At 31.8% G+C, this 25,939-nt stretch overlaps 1 protein-coding gene across 1 annotated transcript in view; it reads right to left on the bottom strand.

The window, feature by feature from the left end:
• The window catches only part of LOC129221025 (intermembrane lipid transfer protein Vps13-like), a 185,690-nt gene extending 160,008 nt beyond the window's left edge, over positions 1 to 25,682 (bottom strand). The window contains exons 1-8 of the mRNA XM_054855460.1: positions 25,456 to 25,682; positions 19,549 to 19,635; positions 16,816 to 16,911; positions 16,570 to 16,671; positions 13,627 to 13,856; positions 11,933 to 12,013; positions 11,265 to 11,322; positions 9,454 to 9,590 (exon numbers count right to left, since the gene is read on the bottom strand). Coding sequence (XP_054711435.1) covers positions 9,454 to 9,590; positions 11,265 to 11,322; positions 11,933 to 12,013; positions 13,627 to 13,856; positions 16,570 to 16,671; positions 16,816 to 16,911; positions 19,549 to 19,635; positions 25,456 to 25,555 — 891 coding nt within the window. The 5' untranslated portion in view covers positions 25,556 to 25,682. The remainder of the gene's footprint in view (positions 1 to 9,453; positions 9,591 to 11,264; positions 11,323 to 11,932; positions 12,014 to 13,626; positions 13,857 to 16,569; positions 16,672 to 16,815; positions 16,912 to 19,548; positions 19,636 to 25,455) is intronic.
• Between the last annotated feature and the right edge of the window lie 257 nt (positions 25,683 to 25,939).

Below are 25,939 nucleotides of genomic sequence, written 5' to 3'. Positions count from 1 at the left end.
TTTTAGAAAAGGGCACGTTTCGTTTAAATGTAGGGTAAAAATTCCACCTTGCAAAGTTTGTAACAGTGTAAATCACAATAAATTGTTCTGTAGGAAAATTGTTTCAGATTCTGAAGATAAAGAAAATGCGATTGCATCTTTGTCGCTGAATTCAAAGACAATTTCTGAAACTGCTGATAAAGGTATATATCTGCAAACTTGTACTGTTCATGTTTCAGATAAAAATAGCTTGTTAAGTCGAATCACGCGCATTTTGCTTGATTCAGGATCACAAAAAACGTTCATTAAATCAGAATTAGCAAAGGAATTAAAATTAAAATGTATAAGAAGGGAAAAACTGTACATATATTCTTTTGGATACATTAAGGGTAAATTGAAAGAATATGATGTTGTCGAAGTTAAACTAAAAAGTATGCATGAACCTAATAGTTGTATAACAATTGAAGCCCTTGTAACAGATACAATTTCTGGAGCGCTTATAAAGGTACCCTCGAGAAGTATTTTAGAAATGTTGAAAACGGAAAATTTACAATTAGCCGATAATGGCGAGTCCTCTGAAATAGAATTATTGCTGGGTTCTGATTCGTGTTGGGAAGTACAAACAGGGCAAAAGAAACGAATTAGTAAAAGGTTATTTGCAGTTTCTTCATTGTTTGGGTGGTCGTTAGTTGGAGCTTTCGGGGAAAATCAATCTAGTGCTTCTATGTTTACAATTGGTGCTACGCAATGTGAAAGCGAGGATCATAGCTCAATTAATGATAGTTTGAGAAAATTTTGGGCTTTAGATCATATGGGTTTGGAGGAAAAAGATGATAAAAACTATGAATTGGTCATAAAAAAGTTTGAAAGTGAATTGAATTTCAAAAATGGGAGATATGAAGCTGGTTTGTTATGGAAGTCAAATCATGAACATTTTGCTAGTAACTTTGAAAATGCTAAACTGCGTCTTATGTATTTATCTAACAAATTAATTAATGATGAGTGGCTTAGGGAAAATTATGATAATATCATAAATGATCAGTTAAGGAACAAAATAATTGAAGAATGTGGCGTTAAAAGTCACGATGGTAATACAATGTACTACATGCCGCATTCTCCGGTCGTAAGAAAAAATGCGTCAAAAACTAAAGTCCGTATAGTGTATGATGCGTCATCAAAAGTTAATGATGAGGTATCTTTAAACCAATGTTTGATACCTGGCCCAAATTTAAACCCTTCAATTTTAGATTTGATATTGTGTTTCAGGCAGTTTAAATATGCGTTTTCGGCAGATATCGAAAAAGCCTTTCATCAAATTGGGATTGTAGAAACTGATAGGGACGCATTGCGATTTTTGTATTTTGACAATGAATTAAATATAAAACATTATTGTATGACTCGTGCTCCGTTTGGAGTTGCTTGTAGCAGTTTTATTCTCGCATGTACTATAAAACATCACATAAAGAAATTGTCAGTGGAAAATCCAGAGATTTTTAAGATGTTAAATAATTTTATTTATGTAGATGACATTTTTTACGGTTCAGATTCCGTAGAACATGCCTTCAAGTTAAGCACTGAAGCTTATAACGTACTTAAAGAAGCGGGAATGAATTTGCGTCAATTTAGTACAAATTCAGAAGAGCTTGAAAAAATCTGGGATAAGAATGGAATTGTTGAGGCACAAAAAGAGCACAATGATACTTTAAAGGTACTAGGACTTAACTGGTGTAATAGTAAAGATGTATTGTTTTTAAATATAGATAAGTTGTCTGAAACACTAAATAAATGTAGAATAATCACAAAAAGAAACATATTAAAAGTAACCGCTACTATTTTTGATCCGGTAGGGTTTATTTCACCTTTTGTATTGAGAGCGAAATTAATAATGCAAAATCTTTGGCAGTTGGGTTTAGAACTTGACGATGAAGTTCCAATTGAATGCAAACAAATGTGGTCCGAGTGGTGCGATGAAATAGAAACTCTAAAGAAATTCGAAATTTGCCGCGAATATTTTCCTTGCGAACTAAATCGTAATAAGAATAAAGAATTGCATATATTTGGTGATGCATCAATAAAAGCTTACGGTTCAGTAGCGTATTTAAGATCGGTTGAGGACTGTACTGTAGCATTTGTTATGGCAAAATCTAAAATTGCGCCGATTAAACAAAAACTCACAATACCAAGACTAGAATTGTTAGCTGCATTAACGACATCAAAACTCGCAAAGTATCTAAAAGATTTGTTTTCCATTCAAGAAGAAAACATTTACTTGTGGACTGATAGTCAGATCGTAATACATTGGATTCGAAGTGCCCCTGAGCGATGGAAATTATTTGTCAAGAATAGAGTATCCGAAATACAATCTTTAACAAAATTTAATGCATGGGGACATTGCAGTGGATCCGACAATCCGAGTGATATATTGTCACGTGGGTGTTCTGCTGAACATTTATAGTCATCAAAATTATGGAAATCCGGACCAGATTGGTTGTCCGAATCAAAAAACAATTGGCCCGAGAAAATGCCATTGACATCTGGGCTTTCTGATGTAGAGCTAGAAAAGAAGAAATGTGTTGCTGAAAATACAGTTCTACCTTCTGTTGCGGTGAATTCTGACAGTCTTCTGAATCTCGAAAAGTATAGTAAACTAAGTCGAGCTGTTAGGGTGACCGCATGGATACAAAGATTTATTTATAATGTAAGGTGTAAAGCTGACAAGAAAAAAGGTCCCTTAAGAGCTGAAGAACTTTTCGCTGCAGAGTTAAGTTTGATAAAGGAAATTCAACATGAGCATTTTAGTGACGAAATTACTTGTTTAAAACAAGAACATCAAATTAGTAGAAATTCTAAAATTCGTGAATTGAATCCATTCCTCAGTGAAGACGGGATATTGTTAGTAGGAGGCCGACTACAAAAATCGACTTTGAGTTTTTACAAAAAACATCCAATTATTATTCCATCAAAAACTCATTTTACTGAAATCTTGGTGCGAGATGCACATGAAAAAGTTTTCCATTCGGGAATTGCAGGTACTCTTGGGTACCTTCGGGAAAAATATTGGATAGTTAGAGGACGGCAGAATGTGAAACGTATTATAAGAAAATGTATCATCTGCCAGCGGTTTAATTCCAGACCAATGCAGCAAGACATAGCCCCTTTGCCATCTGCCAGAATCGAAAAATCAAATCCGTTCGATGTAATCGGCGTGGACTATGCTGGACCTCTGTTTGTTAAAAACGAAGATACGAAGTATTATATTCTTCTGATTACCTGTGCGGTGACTAGAGGTATTCATCTGGAATTAACTAAAAACTTGACTACGGAATCTTTCTTGCAAGCTTTCCGTAGATTCGTGTCAAGAAAAGGATTATGCTCTGTTATCTATTCTGATAATGCAAGAACATTCAAGGCAGCTGATGCAGAACTTAAAAAGATGTGGCAAGTATTAAGTCATCCTGACGTAAAGAATTTTTATGCTGCAAAAGGTATACAGTGGAGATACATCGTAGAAAAAGGAGCATGGTGGGGTGGCTTCTATGAGAGACTTGTACGATTAGTCAAGACTATGCTAAGAAAAACACTTGGTCGCTCCTCACTGCATGCCGACGAGTTGGAAACTGTTTTGATTGAAATAGAATCGGTGATAAACCACAGACCTCTGACGTACATTGAGGATGATCAACATGAATACCAGGTATTATCACCTGCTCATTTTCTTTTAGGAAATAAACCATTAAATTTGCCTCCAGTGAAATATACAGACTTTGTGCCTACTAGTAATAGGAAAATTATGTGTAAAATGTATCAATATCGTGAAAGACTTTTAAATAGATTTTGGAAGTTGTTCTACAAAGACTATTTGTTGCAATTAAAATCGGTAAACGGTGCGAAAAACCACAAAACGAAAACAGAACTAAACGTGAATGATATTGTAGTAATAAGAGAAGAACTTTTACCGCGTAACATGTGGAGATTAGGAAAGGTTGTTAAGACTTTTACTGGAAGAGATGGATTAATTCGCAGTTGCGAAATTAAAACGGAAAGAGGCATATTAAAAAGGCCAGTTCAGTTGCTGGTTAAGTTAGAATGTGAATGAGTTGTTACATGTATTTAAAATTGTAAATTATTGTGAACATTTGTTTTTAATTGTTGTATAAAGTTAAAAGTTTACTAATATTTGATATTCTTACTAACAAGTTTATGCTATAAAAAAAATGTTTACTAATATTGTTGTTTAAACTAAATTTTGAACTTTTTTCAATTTCGTTAATTTGAATTGTTTGATAAATTCTGATAAAATTTGAAAAAAATTAAATGTAAAAATTTCTTAATTTAAAGTTATTTTTGAAGGTATTTTGAGATATTTCTGAGAAGTTTGGTAAGTAATTCTTTGAAAAAAAAAAAAAAGACAATTGAAATTGTTTAAAAATAATATTTGAATTTGATTTTGAGCATCTTGAAGCTCTAATATGAAAGTTATTGGGTTCTTGGTGTTCTGAACATTCTGTTCAGCCGGGCCCAGTGTGTTAGAATTATTTATGTAAATTAGATCTGCACACGTGAACTAGTTTATATACTGTAACCGCACCTAATGCGAATCTTGATCATTCATTGAATTTCTGAAATTTGTCAGTTATATAGATAAGTTGTAGTAGTGCATGAAGCTACGATAAATGTCGTGTCAACTAATAAAGAATTAACTTGAATGCATTTGTGAATTAATCAATAGTTATGAAACTTGACTACTTGAATTTAAATTATATAAACATCTTTATGAAAAATATAAATATAAGAAATTACTACATCAAAATCATCCTTATACCTTTGCCCTCATGACGATGTTAAGTTGTCGATTGAAGTATTTTATGTTACTGTCATGGAGGAAAATTATGTAGCCTTGAACTAAAAAAAGGGGGAGTTTTGAAGGAGTTAGAACTAAAATGAAGGAGTTTGAGGGGCCCTTCCAAAAAATTTCCTGAATGAAGGAGTATTGGAGGAGTTTTGAAGGAGCGTACAAACCCTGTCAAAACTTTAAAATGTCCACTTACATTAATTTGTTTATCACTGCCTCATTTGTGAATATGTGACTACTGACAAAAAAAAAATAATTTGAATTTTTGGCATCTTGAATTCAAATTATGTTTTTCGCAATCACGAGCGTGTGTGTTTGTGTAGGCGCATGTGTGTGGGTGCGTGGGTGCGTAAGTGTATGTATGCAAGTGTGTGAGTGAGTGTTGTGTACGTGCGTGTGCGTGTAGGAGTTCATGTGTGTGTGTGTGTGTGTGTAGGCGTGCGTGTGTGTGTCTGTGCAGGGCCTGATTAACGCACGGTCCGGCGGGTCCGCGGACCTGGGCACCACAAATTTAGGGGCACTAAAATAGCCTAAATTAACTTCCTTTCTTCCTTTTTTTTTTCTGTTAAAGTGAACGTTCCTTTTCAGCTTTGAAAAGAATCAAAAATCGTTTGAGAAGCTGCGTTTCTCAGGATAATTTACAGGCGTTTTTCTTATTGACCATTGAAAATTCTGTGACACCAAAATTAGATTTCGATGATGTGATCGACACATTTGCCTCTGTTAAAGCCAAAGCCTTTTTAAAGCTTAATGTCAGAATTAGTTTTTTTTTTTTTTGCTATTTTTGCAGTTTTAAAATGTTTTTTAATTCATTTTCACCTTAAGGTGAGGCAATTTTAACTATGATTAGTATGTTGAGTATCAAGTGTTTGGTATTCAAATCCCAGGTTTTTGTAGTAATGTGTAGGTTTCTAGGGTATTAGGTTTCTAGTATAAAACATTGACTTTGAAATTGTGCTGATTTTCTCATGGGGGGGGGGGGGGCACCAATTTTTACTCAGGACCTGGGCACCAGTTTGTCTTGATCGGGCCCTGTGTCTGTGTAGGCGTTCGTGTGTGTGTGTGTAGGCGTTCGTGTGTGTGGGACATGGACGCCACCCGCCCAGCAAAAGTGGATTTCGGGGGAGAGTGCTCAGGACCAGCCGCGCCGCCGCCGGTGGACGGTGGTGCTGCAGCCCTGGTCCAAGCTGAAAAAGGAACCGTAACGCCAAAGACAGTCAAATGAAAGCAATAAGCAATCGTGATTGCTCAAAAAAAAAAAAAAAAAACGAGCTGATGTGTGCATCACATGACTTCCTTTTACGCCAATTTAATGATAATAGTAGTGCCTTGGAGTAGACAAAGAAACACTTTAAATATTTTTGCCCCAAGTTTGTTGCGAATTGAAGCAAAAAAAAAAAAACATTTTATACAGATTAATTTCCCCAATATTGGACATTTTAATGTGATTCAATGGTTAACTCTCTAAATATCGCCAATAGTGGCCAAAATGAAACTAAATTTAAAAAAAAAAAAAAACGCCGATTTTTTTGTCGTTGAGTTGGCGAAAAAAACTTGGCGATCAAAAGCTTGGCGATATGTCGGCACGTGTTTGCCAAATTATAACACCACTTGAGTTTGCACTGATATTAACAATGACTTCCCCCCAAAAAGGTGTAAAAGACCCCCTTAGGAACATCTGAAAGCAACCAAAAGGGGAAGTGCACAACTAGACCCCACTAGGAGTCTACGTACCAAATTTCAACTTTCTAGAACATACCGTTCTTGAGTTATGCGAGATACATACGCACATACATACGTACATACAGACGTCACAAGAAAACTCGTTTTAATTAATTCGGGGATCGTCAAAATGGATATTTCGGGTGTCTATACATTCTTAGACATATATTCATGTGTGATCAGGTTGAAAAAAACTCAACATTTATTCCGGGGTGAGCAAAATGAAAATTAAGGCCTATTTTCGGGTCAAAATGTTTTTGTGTGAATGCAATACTTGCTTGTAAAAGGAAGTAAAAAGATCAAAATGTTATAACTCTTAATTTTTGTTCAAATTCTATATTAAAGGCTACTAACTTGTCTATCATAAAGATCAACAATGTGTGCAACTAAATTAAGCTGAGATGCTGTGAAGCTTGACTTAAGGTGACTTCTTCAAAAACATTATCCTTCTCCTCAATTCTCCAAAAAATAAAAAAGTTGAAGAACTCACCCCGCACATTTACTTTTCTTCAAATTACACATAAAATTTTCAATTTCAAAAGTAACTTCCCACATTTTCTCCCCTTTAATTTCCCCTGGGGCTGTGTATGGAGCATTGCCTTTTGTAGACCTAATGAGTTGGCATCCAATCTTATTATGTGCCACCACAAAAGCACTACAGCTATTGGCACTTTGAGAATTTCAACACCCAATTTCCCACAAGATGCAAGTTGCTGAACTCACATTGCAAAACTGGATGAGGAATTTTAATTTTGCCAAGAGTGTCTGAGCCAAACAGACACTCAAGAGATCTTTCACATGCTGGGTCTGTTGGGGGTAATTTGGGTATAAGTTATATTTTTTGAACAAAATGAAAACTTTTCATTTGATACACATACAAAAATTCACAGTTATAAACATCATTTTTACCTATGAATATATGCTGAAAAAATGATGCCAGCACCCTTTTTGAAATTGATAAAAAATAAAATCAAGTTTTCGGATATGTCAATGCAATGCAAATGAACTACTTCCAAGTAGTTCTGCTAATTAATATGTGAACCTATGTTTTCCAAGTTAAGGTATGTAGACATTACATATGTTTACTTCAGTTTGGCATTGAATTGAAACATTTAACAAAATTAGTTTTCATGTAATTATTGATTTTAAGACTTGGGGTAATTTAGGTATACATTACATTTCACTAATCAGAAGCACAAAAATTTTATTGGACAACAAACACAGGCATGTATGTACATCCTCACTACCCAAGGTAATATATGCTAAAAATGAATTGGAAGGTTGTTTAAATTTGCTTAAATGCTCTGCAACAAATAACTACTTCTCGTCCATTAACGGCTTGTCATATTCTGTTATTTTCAGTCTAAAATCCATCTTAATACTTAAAAAAATTAGTTTTCATACTATCCTATTATTTATGTTACATTTATGTTCAACCAAAGTTTGAAAACATTGAGAAAGATTGTTATTAAAACCATGCTTTGCTTTTTAACCATTACTATACCCAAATTCCCCCATCCGTGGGGCAATTTGGGTATAGTGAAATTTATGTTTGCCATTTATATGCAAATGGGTCTATTAACATGTAGTACGTAGAAAACTATTCTGGATAGTCATAATGCTAAGGTGAAACAAGAAAAAGAAAAAATATGTATATATAAATTTATTACAGGACTGGAAAGTTCAAAGTAGGTCATTTTTATACCCAAATTACCCCGACAGACCCTACATAAGCACATGACATGTTTGGTGAGGATTTCTTGCACCTTGAAAGTCCATTGATTGAACACTGCACCCCAGGTTTGAACCAGCGACCAAAGTCGGAAGAGAACAATGCCTAATTACTACCCCACACAGTGGACACAAGAAAAGATAAATCTTGAACAGAAAAAACAGGCAATTTAAAAACTTTTTGATAATGTTGTATAGGCTCTGTTTAGATAAGAGCTTCTCGGAGGGAAATGACCTCTTAAATCAACTCTGAAACATTATGTCCCACCCTCATGAAGATAACAGTGAAATCCCGGTTACAACAAACTTCAAGGGAGCACAAATTTCATTCGTTGTAACTAGAATTTCATTGCAATAGAATCCAAGCAAAGTAACAGCAATTAAATTGGGATTAAAAGTTCATTTTGTTGAAACTAAAATTTCATTGTATTAGTATTGGTTGTAATGGGATTTCACTGTATATGATGTATTTTACTTAAACTGTAAATAATTTTTCACAAGGAGGAATCCTTAAAAGACTATTTACTTTCCATAAATGAGCTATCAAATAACATGCTATCTGTAAAAATGAAAAATTAAAATTCAAAACACAGCTTATTTTTAAAAAAAATTGCAAGGAATTTTAAAAATACAGTGAAGTGCCGTTTATACGTTTCTCTTTTATACGTTTTTAAAATTGGTCCCTGCAATGTACATTAACCTATACCTACTACACAATTTTTCGTTTGTACGTTTTTTCATGCAGTCCCTTCAAAAACGTATAAACGGTGCTTCACTGTATATAAAGTGACATGGAAAAAATAGACAAAAGTACAGAAAATGGGGAAAACAGAAGGTTTTTACTATTTTTCATAATTTTATGTAAACTAACTACAGTTAGTTAAAAAAAAGGTGGATTGCATCATCCCTTTTAGAATTTGGAACCAAAAACTACATCAGTTCGTATTGGAGCTCATCTGTAAACCAAATTGTGCTTTCTTCTCAACTCTAAATTTTGAGAAATAGTGGTCATAAAAATGTCTTCACACACATGGATTTTTTGGAAGGTTCAAACTATTTTCCCTTAAAATTTATACATTTGTCCCTATTCAAAAATTGTCATGAAATCAACAGTTTTACTGTTACCTTCAAATATAGCAGAAAGTCAAGATGAAATAAAAAAAACTTACTTGTAGCTTTGAAAGCCCAACAGCAATCTCTTCCATCACAACATTTAACCAAACTTTAGGCGTTTTGAATCCAGTTCCATCTAATTCAGGTTTGGAATTTAATTGAAGTTGAGCTTTGGAATTTATAGGGCCAAGCACTAGAGAGAAATTATAAAATAACGAAGCATGTATGAATTACGTCATATCCTTAACAAATAAAAATTTACCAAGTAACAGTTTATCCATAAAGCATCCGAATTACATCACATGGAAAAAGAGGGTTCTTGAAACTTCAATATGATGTTTGATTTTTTTTTTTTTTTTTAAATAATTTTCTCCCACAATTTGCTGTATTTAAAAAAAAATGGAATTCCAAATAATGCTATTAACTGTCAATCCTTCATTTTATGTTTTCTATAAATATAACAATTATCAATAGAAATAATCAGACAACAGGAAGTTAAGGACAGAAATGCAATTCATCATTATCAAATTTCAAGTTTAAATTAGGTTAAACATTCAGAAATTTTGGAGAACACATTTTGTGAATGTCCCATTAGTTGCATTTCAGCAATATTTCTTGAAGTGAATGCCAAAGATAAAATTTAATTTGTTGGAAAAAATCTTCAGTTCAATAACAAATTAGTAGCTTTACTTAACTATTTTTAAACAAAAACAACTTATATAACAAAAGTACCAAATCTTACATAATTAAAAACTGAGTGTACGTACCTATCTATGTATCTATCTCTGAGTTATTTCTCCCGAACGCCAGTAAACTGATTACCGAACCAGGTATTGATGAAATTTGTAATTTTTCCGTCTTTATGTTTGGCTGTTTAACATAATCCTCCGATAATAATTAGCAGAGATACCAATTAAAAACTGTTCATTACGACACTTAGATTTCGAAATAAAATCCCTATTTTGCGAAGGTTTTCCTCCATTCAAATTATTATTCAGTGCTTCGTCTCAACTATCCGTAGCTATGTTCTCAATGAAATTTGTAGTGCGAAGAAAATCATTGAGAAGAAAGATCTGTTGCCATTTTTTTGACACAACTTTTACTTTTGAGGTAGATCGTGCAAAGCCGTGCAACACAGCTAGTACTTTAATAAAAATTCTCATTGCTTAAAATTTAGATCCACAAATCTCGAAATCTTGTAAAAGAACCTTACAATGCACTGCAATTTGAATCGCAAGAGTAGAGGAGAAATTGAAAACCATCTGAAATATGAAAGTTCTATAAAAACTTTTACTGGCTTCCTGGTAGAAGTAGATCCATTTTTGAAATTTTTCAAAAAATTTCCAAGGTTTTTGTTTTTAAGGATTTATTTGCTGTTTTCTTCATTCTGGCTCGACTCCAATTAAATATGACAATTTCCTTACAATAAATGTAGGAACAGGTAACTTAGAAAAATAACAGATACTATCTTTGTAATTATACATTCTAAAATGTTGCTTAAAATAAATTTTTCATTACCACAAATATTTTTTTGAAGAATATAATTTTTTTGAGTTTTATTACAGCTACAAAACTTGAACCAATTGTTCTTCTTAATGCAGCATTGACTTTTGAACTTGAAAATTGCTTCTTATTTCTGTGGAGCTGGTATTCACCCTCAGCTTATCAATTTATTTTTGAAACTGTGTGGCTTTTGCGCAAATAATTTTGAAAATTATCCATTATCATTCTTGACTTCTCTCGACTACAGTGCATCTTAGCATTCATAAAATACATGTAAAACATTTTAAAAAGAGAACAAGAATTTTAAAAAAAAAAGCTACTTTGACATTTTTGAAAAACATTACTTTTAAACCTTGATACTTACTATACATTACGTCATTAGGAGTAAAGGTTGACGTGGCTATGCTTTTCTCCATTGCTTTCTAAAAAATAAATAAAAGCAATATTAACTGACAACTGGCTGTGAGTTCCTCTTTAAAAAAAGACATACATAAAAAATTCTGCAAAACCTAAACAGTAAATTTCTATTGATTTGTAATGGAAACTTGGAGGACTTTGTAACGATAGTAGCTTTAATGAGCACCAGTCACTATTAGCATATTTTAGTTCCAAATTAATGGTCATATTACGTAATGCAAACATCTGCAATTTTTTCCTGCAACTCCATATGTTTCTACGAGAATTGCTTTGCGTCGCCGACAATTGTATGCAACAGTTGCACCAAGTTGTAGGTTTTATCCAATGAAAATTCTCCAAGCTGCATGCCCTCAGTGACCTCAGCTATGTATACTCAGTGACATCCACCAATACTTGTAGTAAACCTGTCAGTGGGTGGAGAAAGTTGCAGAAAGTTGCTGATACTACTTCCTTCTTGAAAGTTGCACCATGTAATAAGACCATAACTATACCAACTAAGCAACTGAGCTGTAAAATTTTCGCCAAATAACAATAAGTATTTGAATGTTTTGCATAAAAAGAAAAGGAACAGACAAAGATGAATTTCAGAAAAGAAAGTGAAAGAAAGCATTATACCTGCCTGTCTTCAATAGACATTTTATGAAATAATGGTGATCTGCTGTTCCAGTAAACTGCCAGACTGTCAAGGACGACAAGCTAAATATTTGAGAAAAAATACGTTAGTACATCTGGTAAAGAAAACTCAAAATTAAGTAAACAAACAGATAAAATAGAAATGCAAAATTCAAATAAGATAGGAACAATATGAAAATGAGACACAAATTCCAAAACTTCTCATATTTCAGTTGCACGGAGCATTTCAATCATTTTTCTTGTTCAATAGAATGTACAAAAAAGAAAAAAAAAAAATGTTGCATGCAAAAAGGTGATTAGAAACCTTTTGTTTAAAATCAGCCTGTATTTAACAAAGAATACAGTGGACAGCCCTGCATTCAGAATTAGCCGAACTTTTGGCAGTCTGGAGAAAGGATTTTCCCAGACATTAGGCCCTTCATGCGAGTGAAGACCAAAACAAATTTTATGCACTAAAAATAAATCAATAAATAAGTTTATTTTTCATGAAAACTCATTTTATTGAATGATATTCAATCAGCCAAAAAGTATTGTAAAAGTAAATGATTACACAACTGATTACAAACAATTAACAGATACTGAAGCTTTCTGGATTTTTACTCTATCATGGTAAATAATAACTTGTTTTAAAGTTAAATTGTAGCTAATCATTTAGAACAAAAACTGAAATATTAATGAAATAAACTGAAAAATAAATATTCTACTCTTGATCAAAAGGAATTTCGTATGTTTCAAGTTCCCCAGTAGCAGACATTCATGCATGTGCCCATAATTAGCATGTCACACCTTTTATGAAGGATGAATTGTTCAATATGTTTTTCAACAAATACAAATAAAATATTTTCAAAGTGAAACTTCGATGAACACTCTTTTACCTCTAGTTTGTCGCCAACCGAAGCAAAAACGCGTTTTATAGAGATTAATTTTCAAAATGTCGGCAATTTCGACGTGATTCAATGGTTGACTCTCTTAATATCCCCAAATCGAAATCAGATTAGGAAACTAATTTTTTTCACCAAATATTTCACCAGCATGGTGATAAAATTTGGCAACCAAAGGCTGGGCAATATAACCCAAGTGTTGGCCAAATTATAACATCACTTGAGTCTTTGAAATTAACACTGATTTTCCCCGAAAATGTATAAAAGACCCCTTTTGGAACATCTGAAGGCAACGAAAAGGAGAGATGCACAACTAGACCCCACTAGGCGTATAGGTTCCAAATTTCAACTTTCTACCATACAACGTTTTTGAGTTATGCGAAATCTGTACATACATACATACATAGACGACATGAGAAAACTCATGGTTATTAACTCGGGGATCATCAAAATGGATGTTTCAGACGTCCATACATTCTTAGGTACATGTGCATGTGCGGTCGGGCCAAAAAAATGACATATTCCATTCGGCGGTGAGCAAAATGGAAATTTAGGCTGATATTTGAATGAAACATTTTTTCACGAATACAATACTTCCTTTGCTATGTAAAAGGAAGTAAAAACAGAAGAAAAAAAACAGCTCATATTCAAAAAAAAAAATATTAAAAGGTAAAACAATTATTATGTTACAATCAAGTAGCAAAAGTCAAAAAGATCTTGAACGAAAAGAAAAAAATTATGTTTAAAACAAAAAAGAATTGAACAAAAAATAAGTGAGCATTAAGTTTTCTTTACCTTATGGATAATATTTACACTTTCTTGTATCACAGCAGGTGTCCACTTTTCATCGGTTGTTTCAAAGGAAAGATTATGCAAAGTAAACCCTAAGCTGAATGGAAGTTTAGGATCTGAAAAATTATCTTCATAGCGAAGGTGAATGTCTTTAATTTTAACTTGCAAATTTTTGATTATCTGAGTTATTAGCTTTTCTGTAAATGTATCTTTTTTTTCTTCTTTACCACCACCTGAAAAGACAAAATAAAAGAAACAAAAATATAAGTAACACAAATATTAGAAGAAAAAAATATTACTGTTGATGAAAAAGTGAAAGAAAAATAAAAGTTTTTCTCAACACAAGCTGTCCATAACTTAATAGAGAATGCAATAAAATGTAATAAAAAATCTTTAAATAATGAATGAACAAGTCTAATAAGAGTAGTCAACAATTTTCACATCATGTGCAACTTGGAAATACAGCACAAGATTTAAAACCATTAATAAAAAAAACGAGGGTAAAATATTTTCTACTTCATACAAAAGTTTCACTCATTTTTAACATAATACATCACAGTATTATTTAAATATTACAAATCTACTCCTCAAATGGGTGACTAAGAGGGAAAGAGAAGAAATTCATAGATTAATCGAGATAAGGATTACAAGGTGTACTAAGTATCTGTTTCGTTAATGTAATACAAGTTTAAGTCAAATCCACGGGAAAATAAAGAATAATAAAAAAAGTTACCATTGAATTTTCAACAGCATTACATCTGTAATAGAATGTTTAGCTTCAATATCAAACTTTTTTTTCTTTTTTTTTTTTTTGGGGGGGGGGGGACAAACCCAAAACAGGGGATGAAAAAAAAATACCATTATACAGGGTGCCAACTATGGAGAAACAATTTGTGGAGCATCTGTGGTGATTTTGAGGAGCAATTTAAAATATTGCGTAGTTTTCAATATTTTGACAAAAATTAATAAAAATAACTAAAACAACACAGCTAAAATTATTTCATAACTTTAATAAATCATTCCAAACACAAGTATAAAATAATTATTTTTAAACAAATAAAACAGCTTTAAACATTATTTTAATTTTTAAGTACAAGCATCTTTAATTTCCCATATTTACATGTTTATTTTGATAAAATAGCAAAATTTAAGCTTGAAAACTTTCGGCCGGGAAATGCGGAGCAAACGAACTTCCTTGCGAAGCCGCGAAGTTCTACCAGTTAGGAACCCTGCATTGTATTTTAATTCAATAGGCTTTGTGTGATGCATAATTGGAGAAATTATCAGAAAAAGGAAAAACCAGAAACGGATGCTAAAAGATTGCTACCCAGATACACAAAATTCGCTAAAATCGCATAAGATTCTTTTCCACTTGCATATGCATTGCCAGACAGATATATGGTGCCCTTGGGTCTTGGAAGGGTCAAGAAGCTATAACAGTGCCATCTACTAAGTCTTAGAAGAACGATTTTGACTTTAGAAAAGAAACTCTCGATAAATAATGAAAAACTAATAATAAAGTAAAAATCCAAAGAAAAACAGGAGAAAATGATACTTAAACATAAAACTGAGAGAAAAAGGCAAAAAGCGGAAGCCTCCTGTGAAAAACAGGATAGTTGGCAGGTCTGTATTCGACTTTTGATAACAGTGCTTGATTCTGCTGATCCCCCTCCCCCCCCCCTTTTCCCAACTTTTTACTTTCCTTTTATATCATATTAAAACAAAATGTTCAATAAATGTAGTGAAAACAAATGTGAAACCTAAAATCCCAAACAATAGAGAGTTTTTTATATGAGACCAATAAAATATGAAAACTGCAAATTTTTGATTGTAAGCATGTTTATTGCACTTTATATTCCTGTTTTCAAAAACATACAATTCCAAACAACAAGGCAAAACTTTAATTATTTCACTGAAAAATAGAGCTCAACTTATATATTGTTCTAGATTTTTTTTGCTTATTACTAGTGCTGGAGTTGGTTCATACTCAAGAAAAAAATACAATATTTATTACTCATGTGGTTTAATTTAAATTTTATTAAGTTTTTTTTTTTTTTTTTTTTGAATTTGCAATACAGCCAAAATAATAATAATATCAATATACATGCAGTCAACCCTCGTTTATCGTGGTTAATTCATTCCAGACTTTACCCCGATAACTGAATTTCCACGAAGTAGGATTTTGTATTTATAAACCAAATATTTTCTTCATTAGAGGGCATAAAACTTACTTACGACAATTGTAGATTTTCAACATAGTTAGAGCCTCCTAGACATGAAACAGCACCCTTAGCTACCATTACATTTGTATTACTAAATACATTGCACAAAATATGAGAAAATGAGATATATTAGACGTAATAGATATCACACTGTTAATTATTAGGAAATAAACTAAACACACACTCATGCAGTTCTTACACACTGCTACTAATCTATGAAAATATCTCAACTTGTTTGATGATGAATTAATTGCCAGTTAGCAACCGTATGTACCCCCCGTTCTTCCTCTACATTTATCCTCATTAAAGGTACTATGAATACAATTTAAAAAGATAGTACATTGTTTAACACCATTTACACATGTATTTATCCCTTAGTAATAATACAGTGATTTATACTTTCCAGTTAGTGCTTAACGGTTAAAATGAGATAGTGATTTTCTACACTTTCTTCGGTGATTTTATACATTCACACCCTCAACCAGTACAACTACAGCCCCTCAGAAGAGGTTACCTTTCTTAAAAGACATACTTTGTTAATATTTTGCAGGAAAAACTTTACACAAGCGCATAAAGAAGGCTAATTACTATATTTGGAGGGGGGGGGGGAAGAAAAAAAAAACCTGATGTAGTGAAGCTGCAAAAGTCGAAGCGCGAATTAGCGAGGGACAACTGTAACACTAAAAATAATCATTATTATAAAGAGTGTTTTGTATATACTCGCCTTTATCAGAAGCTTTTGCTTTTGCTTCTTCAATTCGTAAAAGTTCTGCTTGTTTGGCTTCTTGGGCAGCTTTAGCTTCTTTTTCTGCATCATACTTTATGCCTAAAATTTGAAAAGATTCTTTATTAAATATGAACACTCCATTTCTTTCACAACCAAAGAACATTTTGAATAATGGCACATTTACTGGAATTATAGAACTTAAAACATATTATGAGATACAATAACATAAATGGATTCAATTACCTTGATTTGGAATTACGACAACAAACAATCCTTCGATGATAGCAATCGTTGGTGATGTGTAGATGTTCTTGTAAGGGATTTTAAGAACAAGCTTCCCTGTAAGAGGAAAGAGTAAACATAAAAGGACATCATTTCAAAAAGCTTCAATTTTCTAAAATTTATATGTAAATTAACAAAATAAAATTGAATTCAATACTACACATACCGTAAATCACTTTTCCGCTTTTATACCAGAAAGTTGTACCCATTCGAGCAGAAAGTCTTTGTAAGTCAGTCAGAAGACTTCTTTGAAATCAAGTTTTATTCGAATAGATTCAAATCAAAACTGATGTGAAATGAACGAAAAAGCAAAATATAAAAAGTGGAGAATGACGAAAATGAAAAAAAAAGGGACAGCAGAGCTAAGCTGTAAAATAATAGACCCTATTATTCATTTGGTAGCAGGGTTGGCCGGATTGAACCCAATTGGGTTCGACCCAATGGGTTTTTTTTGAAAAAACCCATTTAAAAAAACCCATTATTTAGCCCACTTTTGGGTTTTTTTAAATTTTTTGAGAAGTTTTTAAAAAAAGTAATTAATTTAAATACTTTTACAATTAAAACTTCTATTTTATTTGTTCTTCACCACAGACAATGGACATAAAAAATGAATTTTGAACTTTAATAGTATTTCTTAACTCTTAACGGCATTAAAAATACTTCAAAGATTTAAAAAATATATATTTAACTTTTATCTTTAAATGGTCAATAAATAACTCAAATTATCTTGACTAAGTCCTGTCACGTCTGGTTTTCTCAATATTTGTAGATTGTACAGAGGAAACTACTCCAGCTAAAAGGCTTTCATGTGAATTATTTTCTGCAACCTGACACGTCACAAATTTCGAATTAACAAGTTATATTTTTTTTAGAAATTAACAGGTTTTACAAATGGTCGGACAGAAAACAGAATAGGATGTACAGTATTTTCATTATCTTACGAAAAAGTTTAATATTTCTTAATCTGTACACAGAAATAGAAAAAACAGGCAACATAAAATTCAAAGAAATGTCTTGATTAAGCTGGAATTCAGTATATAGGGATTTAAACTACTTGGGGTTCTACAGTAGTTTTGCATAAAAAAAATGAAATACAATAAAGTAAAATGCAAAAAAAAAAAAAGTAGTAATTAAAAACGAACAATAGATTTTATCACTCAAGAAGTAATTTTGCCTTAACTGTTGGTAATCATGGAAACTAAAAAATCTGAAACTTCACCATTCTTGGGTTTCGTCGTCTTTCATATTCTTCTTCAGAAAACGCTGAATTTTAACTAGTTTTCCAGCTTTTTTTACCCCAAGACAATTCTTGTGCTTTGTTCATATACTTACGCTACAATATGCTACAAGCACCCTACATTTTCCCTAAAAAAAGACAAAAAAACCCACATTTCTTTTTAAAAAAAAACCAGCTTTAGTTGGGTTTTTTTGGGTTTTATTTAAAAAAACCCAAAAAACCCTGGGTCCATGGGCTTTTTTAAAAAAACCCGGGTTTTTGCCAACCCTGTTTGGTAGACAACAAAGTTGATAGTTGTATCATATTACAGGTCAACTTATGTTAGAAAAACACAAAATCAATACAGTGGAACCCCGATTTTACATTTTCTGTCGGACCAGCAATAAAAAATGTTCCAAGCAGCAAAACGTAAAACTAGGGCCGTAAAAAAAAAGAGAATTCTAATTTTAAAAAAAACTCAACCAGTAGAAATGTTTCATAAATATAAGGACTTGATTACACAATCAATAAGTAGCTATCAAACACCAAGTTAATCAATATAAAATATCAATGAGACCTCCAAATTACAGCCAGCGGATAGTACTTCTAAAGTCAAAAGCTAAAAAAGAAAGAAAGAAAAAAACTTAAAGTAGAGTAAGGTTTGTCAGGGTAAAATTTGGGTATAAAACTGATGTCTTTTGAACTTCCAAGTCCAGTAATAGATTTGATATAAAACTTTTATGGAGCAATGATAAATTGCTATTTGTCCTCACTTGAGGTCTTTGATGTTCCTTTGATTTTTCAGACAACCAAGACAATGAAAATAAGTCTAGCTTGTTGTTTGTAATATTTATTTAGACAGACTAATTTTGGTTGTCATGGTTACAAATTCTTTGCATTTAATAAAGGCTTAACTCTAGCAAATATTACATTAGAAAACGGGTATATGTTCAAAAATTTGACAAGCTTTTTAACTCAACCTTTTTAAAAAATAAATCAACAGGACTAAAGATACTTTTTAACTTTTTTCAAGATTTTCATGCTCTTGAAAATGAAACTTTTTATTTCAAGCAGATTTCAAAGTTTTTTAAAAGCATACAAATTATGAAACCTGGATTGACCCCTGAGATTATTATATCATAACCAGTCAAAACTAGTGCTTACTAAAGTGAAACCTTTGTATAACAGTGCTAACTATAAGAATAAACCTATCTATAACGATATTTTCCTTGGTCGCAGCAAAATGTCAGCATAAATAATCAAACTGTCTATAACAATAACTTATCTACAACAATATTTTTTTAGGTCCCAACAGTATCGTCGAAGATAGGTTTCACAGTATATTGCTAGCAATACATATATTAAATGTAATTAATACATAGGTATGGCAAAATGTGATAGGTTACTATCTAAAAAATAAATCCTGAATGCAACTTCATTTAAAAGAACTTGGCCACTAAAAATTACAAAATACAAACCTAGATGGCCTGAAATAACTTTGATTGGCAAATCTAAATCATCCAGGGCACTCTCTTTAACATCTAAATTTTTCAATGTTACATCACCTAAAAATAAATTTTAAAAAATGTTTAAAAATTGCTAAATTTTTGCACAGAACGCTGTATTTTACTATAAGTTTAGTGCAAATTCAAGATTAATCTTGAAATATGGAAAAAAATATTTCATTAGGATTTAAGACATTTGCAATAGTTTGCTGTAGAAGCAGTTAGTATACTTGCATTCAAATAAATAAGTTCTGTCCTATCAAGCAGAAGCTAAGGCAGAACTACAAGCACACCTACAGACCAGACACACAGACGGGCGGCTCTAGTAGTTTTGTCGCCCCAGGTGATGCTGACAAATGCCGCCCCCCTCATCCAAATAATATATTATGGGCATACTATATATATATATATATATATTACATACTAGCTGCGTTGCCCAGCTTTGCCCGGTCCACCTTGAAAATACAATCAGGCTTAAATAAATTTTAAAAAAACATCATACAAAATTTCCCTTCCAAACAATGACGACAGATATTAAAATACTTTAAGAAATTAAATCGAGAAAGATGGATTTAAAAAGCGTAACCATGGAAACACAAAATAAAATAAGATTAAGGAATTAAAATGCAAAAGAAAATGGTCAACAATTTGAATGGAAATGCGATTTTTTGAATTTGATGAAAAAGGCTTGTAACTTTTTTTCCTTTGGAGATAGAAACTAAGTTTTTCGACCATAGGTCGAGATGGATCTGGAGTAAAGAATGTCGCTCTTTCCAATGGTTTAAAAATGAAAACGGTGGGACAATTCCTTCATTTTTCATTGAGAAATTTATTGAAGAAAGTAGTGCCTAAATTTCAGTTAAGCCTAAAAAAAATTCGAGTTAAAAACGCCAATAACTGCAGCTGTAATAAAGTTAGAGCATTGGAACAAATTGCGTAGAAAGCGAGAAATTCTACCATTTCTAACGATATGCAATATTAATATGTGCAAGCAATTTTTCACCCCCATATCCGTGAATTTAAGTGAAAATTGGGCCTTAATTGGAATAAAAAAAGAACTATTCATCGAATTCTTTTCGAACTGGCCTGCAAACCTTCTCAGGACTTAAAGGAACAAACTGTGAAAATTTCAGCGAAATCGGCCCGGTAGTTCTCGAGTTTCGCGAGTTCAAACACACAGATGCTTTTTGGAGACTTCATTTTATACTATGTAGAGATATGGGTCATTTCACAGTATTTTGTCCAAATGTAGAGTCCGCAACATGGCACTTTTTTTGCCATAACTATTTAACTTACTGTTTGATTACACATTGTTTTATTTTTTTTATTGCCTCCTCACAATTTGCCATCAGGAAATTTGCTGACTCTAAAATCTTAATGCCCTAAGTGGTGGTACAAATTTCCTACCCTAGTTGTCTCCCCTGCATAGATGCTTGTTTCTACCAGTTGCTACCTTAATAACAACCTGGAACAGTCATAACTGAACTAGAGGCAGATGTCCTCTTAGTTCAGCTGAGATAAGTAGTAAAAGTAGCTGGATATTGTAATCAGGATACCGATATGCTTCAGATGAATAGTTTTAAAAGATTCATATAGGGATTTAATAAACCAATGAAGGCAAGTTTAGCAGAAACTATCAGCTTATTGCTAGTTGTCTTTTCTTTATTGTGTGTGGAAAAATGAGTTTACTAACTAAAAAATAAATTTTTGTACAAATTCATACTATATTTATACATTTATTCATGCCCTACCACTTTCCCAAAGGTCCATACTAATGGCTCAGCCAAAGGTTTTGGGGAAAACCCCTCTCCAGAACTCTTGCTTTAATCATATTCCCAATCCTAATAACTTATGTCATATAAATATGTAGTGACGTTATGGTCAAAAACCCCACTCAGAACATAATTTCTGCCTGGATAGTAAAACAAGGCCTTTAAAATAATGGCTTTTACAAATTATTTTCTCTTTTTAAAGACTATTTTACAATATTAGTCATAATCTTGCCTTTCACTTAAGGTTTTGAACTGTTACCAGCAAACTTAGATAAAATGAAAAGCTTTCTACAAACACAAATCCTAACTGTAAAATTTTCTGCAAATAATTATTTTGCCTAACTCATCCTTGAATAAAAAATTAAATTTATATTCAGATACGAAAGAGACAAAAAAAAGTGCTTTAAATCATTTATTTTTTTACAATAACATATAGTTTGCTTATTTTTCACCAACAGAAGAAAACTGCCAAAACCATTAATTTTTTTACGCATGTGCCTTAAAAGGCTTTTAGAGAAAAGCTTTAACAGAAATAAACTGGGATTTTCTTTAAAAAACGTTAGCAATTTGAAAAAAAAAATCTGCAGAGCCAAAAATTTTCTGTGAACTCCGTTCGCCGCGTTCGTCTATATTATGCAAGCTTGGTTGCCAGAAACAATGAAAAATAAGGTAAAGGGCAGTAACTTCAAATTTTTCATTTGGCAGCATTTATGTCATTTATTGTATGCTAGCTTTACTGTAGAAGCTTGCTTATTTAGCTTCTGCTTTAAAAAAGGTGCAAAAAAAAAACGTCTATTTTCAACATTTCCTAATCGTTAGCACCGAATCCAAAACGCGTTTCTTCAAATATCTCAAAACTTTACTTCTGCAGATACTGCCATTTACCCGCTCATGGTAGAGAAGTAATTACAAATGTAAAATACTTTTGTTTTTTAACTGTTTCCATAATCAATAAAAAAATGAATTGTCAATAAATTTAACAAATCAGTTTCAATGCCGAACTTAGCCTTCATGTACAAGTACAAGTGGGCATTTTAAAACTTTCTTTTAACATGCAAACCAGCAATACTGAAAAAAGATTAATGAGAAAAAAAAAAGTTATTCTTTCTTTATGTGCAACTTATGCTATTGCCCCCCCCCCCCCAATAAAGATAGATAACAAGAAAATATGTTTTAACTTTCAAAAATTTTCACCTCATATAAATTTTAAAACCAAAATGCTTTAAAATAAAATACAAAATTTTTTTTTTAATTCTAAAGACTATTTATATAAGCTCGGATTGCACTAAAAAGTAAGAAATAAACTAAGTATATGATTTCTTGATTGCAACACCCCCAAAGTTGAAGTTGATCTTAATATATCGGTATGTTTATGGAAATTCTAAAGCAGCCAATAAAAATAAAAGTTTGAGATAAGGCGGTATAATAAAAGCTATTTGTACAGAGCTGTATACTACCTAGTTCTTCTCTCAAATTTTTAATTTTATTAACTGCTTTAGAATTAACATAAATATACCTATATATTAAGATCAACTTCAATTTTTGGGTATTACTACAATCAAGAAATCATACTTAGTTTATTACTTACTTTGTGGTGGGGGAATATTCGATAAAGGTGCTTTTTCAAATGTTGCCAAATTTTTTGGCCCTCAAATCTAGACGATATATTTTTTGCTCTGCGAATGAAAAGAAAGAGGGAAAATATTTTTTTCTATCCTACTTCCATGGAAAATGAATGAATTTCTCATGTTTTGTAGAATTTATTTTTTAATTGAATTTTTAAGGGTTAATTTATTTAGATTAGTTAAAGAATAGTGTTTTTTAGGATATTTCCCAAATTAATTTTTGATTTGATGCGTTTGTTTTAATGTTGTTATTACTCTTTTGTCTGGTTATAGTAGTATTTTACTGTAATTTTTGGGGTTTATTTATTTTGATTACTTTACAATTAGTGTTTTGGAGGAGTAAAATATTCAAATCAATTTCTGTTTTTTCTGTATTAAGTTTGTTTTAATGCTCTTTTACCCTTTTACTAAAAATATATCTATATAGTTTTTATAGCATTTTATTGTATTGTTTAGGGTTCATTTATTTAGATTTGTTTATAATTAGTATTTTTGTGCATTAAATTATTCAAATCAATTTCTTTTTTGATAGGTTATTTGTTTTAATGCTTTTTACCTTTATTTTTGAAGAATTTTTTTGTCTACTTTTTGTTACATTTCAATGTAATTTTGAGGGTTTATTTGTTTAGATTAGTTCATGTTTAGTGTTTTTTAACAGTTGAGTTTTTTAGTATTTATTCCTCAAGATTTAATTGTTTTTGAACCTTTTGATTTTCCAATTTCTAGTATTTCTGTTGCAAAAACTCCATTTCATTCATTTTTCAGTAGGTTGGTAAAAAAAACATAAGTTTCTCCCCCTTTTTTCTTATTGGCAGAGCGGGGAAAATAGCGCATAGACTTTGGCGCCAAAAAAATAGGCGAACTTTGAAAAAGTCGCCAAAATGCACCTTTATCGAAAACTTCCCTTGTCGTGCGATCCAAGCTTATAGAAATAGTCTTTAGGATTAAAAAAATATTTTTCATATTTTGTTTATAACAATAGAGTACAGATGAGAGTTTATGGTCTTTTAAGGTTCCAAATTCGTCTCTGCATGGAAATAAATTCAAAATAATTTTAAAATATAAATGACAACTAAACCTCTCCTTCAAAAGAATGTAATATCAATTCTACTAAAATCAGATGAAAAAAAAAAAACCTTCTTTTGCTATTCATGCAGATTTATGCTTATTAAAATATCTGTCCACTACAGAAATCTAAAATCTAGAGACATTGAATGAAACACTCATAATAATTGTTTTGCAACTTCCTCTATCTAAAAATACTTCAGAGTCGACAGTTTCAATCTTGCATTGAGATAAGAGTATTCCCCCCTTTCCTCACTTCTATAAATATTTTTTAAGGTTAATTAAGATCATCAAATCCAAAAAGTTTGACCTTTTTTGACTTCATAGAACAGTAATATCTCCCTTTTTGCAAGTAAATAGCTAAAATATTTTTATTACCTTTTTTTACAACAAAAGTTTTTACACGTTGGGTTATTAATTTGTATGAATACAATTTTTATTTTCTTTTAATAATGCTTTTGATAGGTCGAATACCATACAGCAGAGGCTCCCAAAGTAAGTGAAACAGTACTCTGAGTTGCCAATAGGATAGATGAGGTGTGCCATGAAGTATCTCTGTGACATCACAGATTATAACAAATATTTGATATCACTGATATCAAATATTTGTTAATTAAACTGAAAGTAATGATTCTTCCTTATCAAAGTCTGACCCAGATTTCATATATTTTACTCAAAAAAAAAAAAAAAAAAAAAAAAAACACACACACACACACACACACAAAATGTCATTCCTTTGCAGAAAGAACTGTTAAACGTCTTTATTTCAAACACAAAATAAGTGGTGATCCTGTTTCTACATAATTTCTGGCCTTTTCTGTAAAATGACATAAATGTATCCAAAAACATGTTTAACAATCTCTGTTCATGTATACCATTCGATTGACATACAAATAAAAAAATACATTGTATAAGAATAGATAAATAAGATATATAATAGAGATAAATATAGGGATAATAGGTAGAGAAATAATTAGGGTGCCCTGAGAAAATCTTAATTGCCAAGACTTGGAAAAGTTTGGGAACATGCCACACAGAAATTTTAGTCTCTTCTGTAGTAGAGGATTGCTTTTTCAGTGCAATGCATTCACACATTTTTAACGACTATTCTTAGCAGACATTAAACGTTTTCATTCCGTCAAAACCGAAAATTCGGAGCGCCGACGATCAATCGGCATTGAAATATACGCCAGTAATGTGTCTGTTAACACAATATTTAGTTCAAACAGATGCTTAGCCGGATTTCGAACAAATGACTTATCTGTAAGCCGAGATCTCGGGTTAAACTACCATACCATGCATAATACAGCTTCCAAACTGCAAACAGATGTCAAAATGCCGAATACAACTACACAAATCAAAAAGTAAAATAGTATGAAAATACAATTCGTGAATCAAAATCAAGGATGTGATCTTACCTCCCCATATTCCTAATTTCAACTGAGAGCTATCAAAATTCTGCACATAATCACCTAAAAATTTGTTTAAAAGACTCGCCACAAGCGATTCGAAGACCATTGTTTTAAAATGAAAGTTAAGAATATTAAAAATAAATATAATTGTAATCTCTTGCGATATAAGTTACAAAATCTTATTTTATGAATTTCTGAAAGAAAAAGATCTCATTTTAACAGCTTGTATTTTCATTTGAACCGCGATGCGGAACCGCACCATCATTTTACATCAGCTGCATGCGATGATATCAATATCAGCCTTCTTCCGGACCGTATCACGTGCCAGAAGGAGTTTCCGAAACTTCTTAAAGGTGTCACTAAAGAAAAATAAAAGAAGATCTAAGATGAAAAGGAAAGATTATAATGTTTGTATATTTTTCAAAGTCATTTTATCGGTGTCTAACGAACAATGACAAAAAATATCCATTCTGCTGAATTCGTCTGCTAC

Source organism: Uloborus diversus, chromosome 4 (assembly GCF_026930045.1).
Source record: "Uloborus diversus isolate 005 chromosome 4, Udiv.v.3.1, whole genome shotgun sequence".
NCBI classification, from domain to species: domain Eukaryota; kingdom Metazoa; phylum Arthropoda; class Arachnida; order Araneae; family Uloboridae; genus Uloborus; species Uloborus diversus.
The sequence above is the reverse complement of the archived record's forward strand: the minus strand, read 5'-3'. Positions and strand labels throughout refer to the sequence as shown.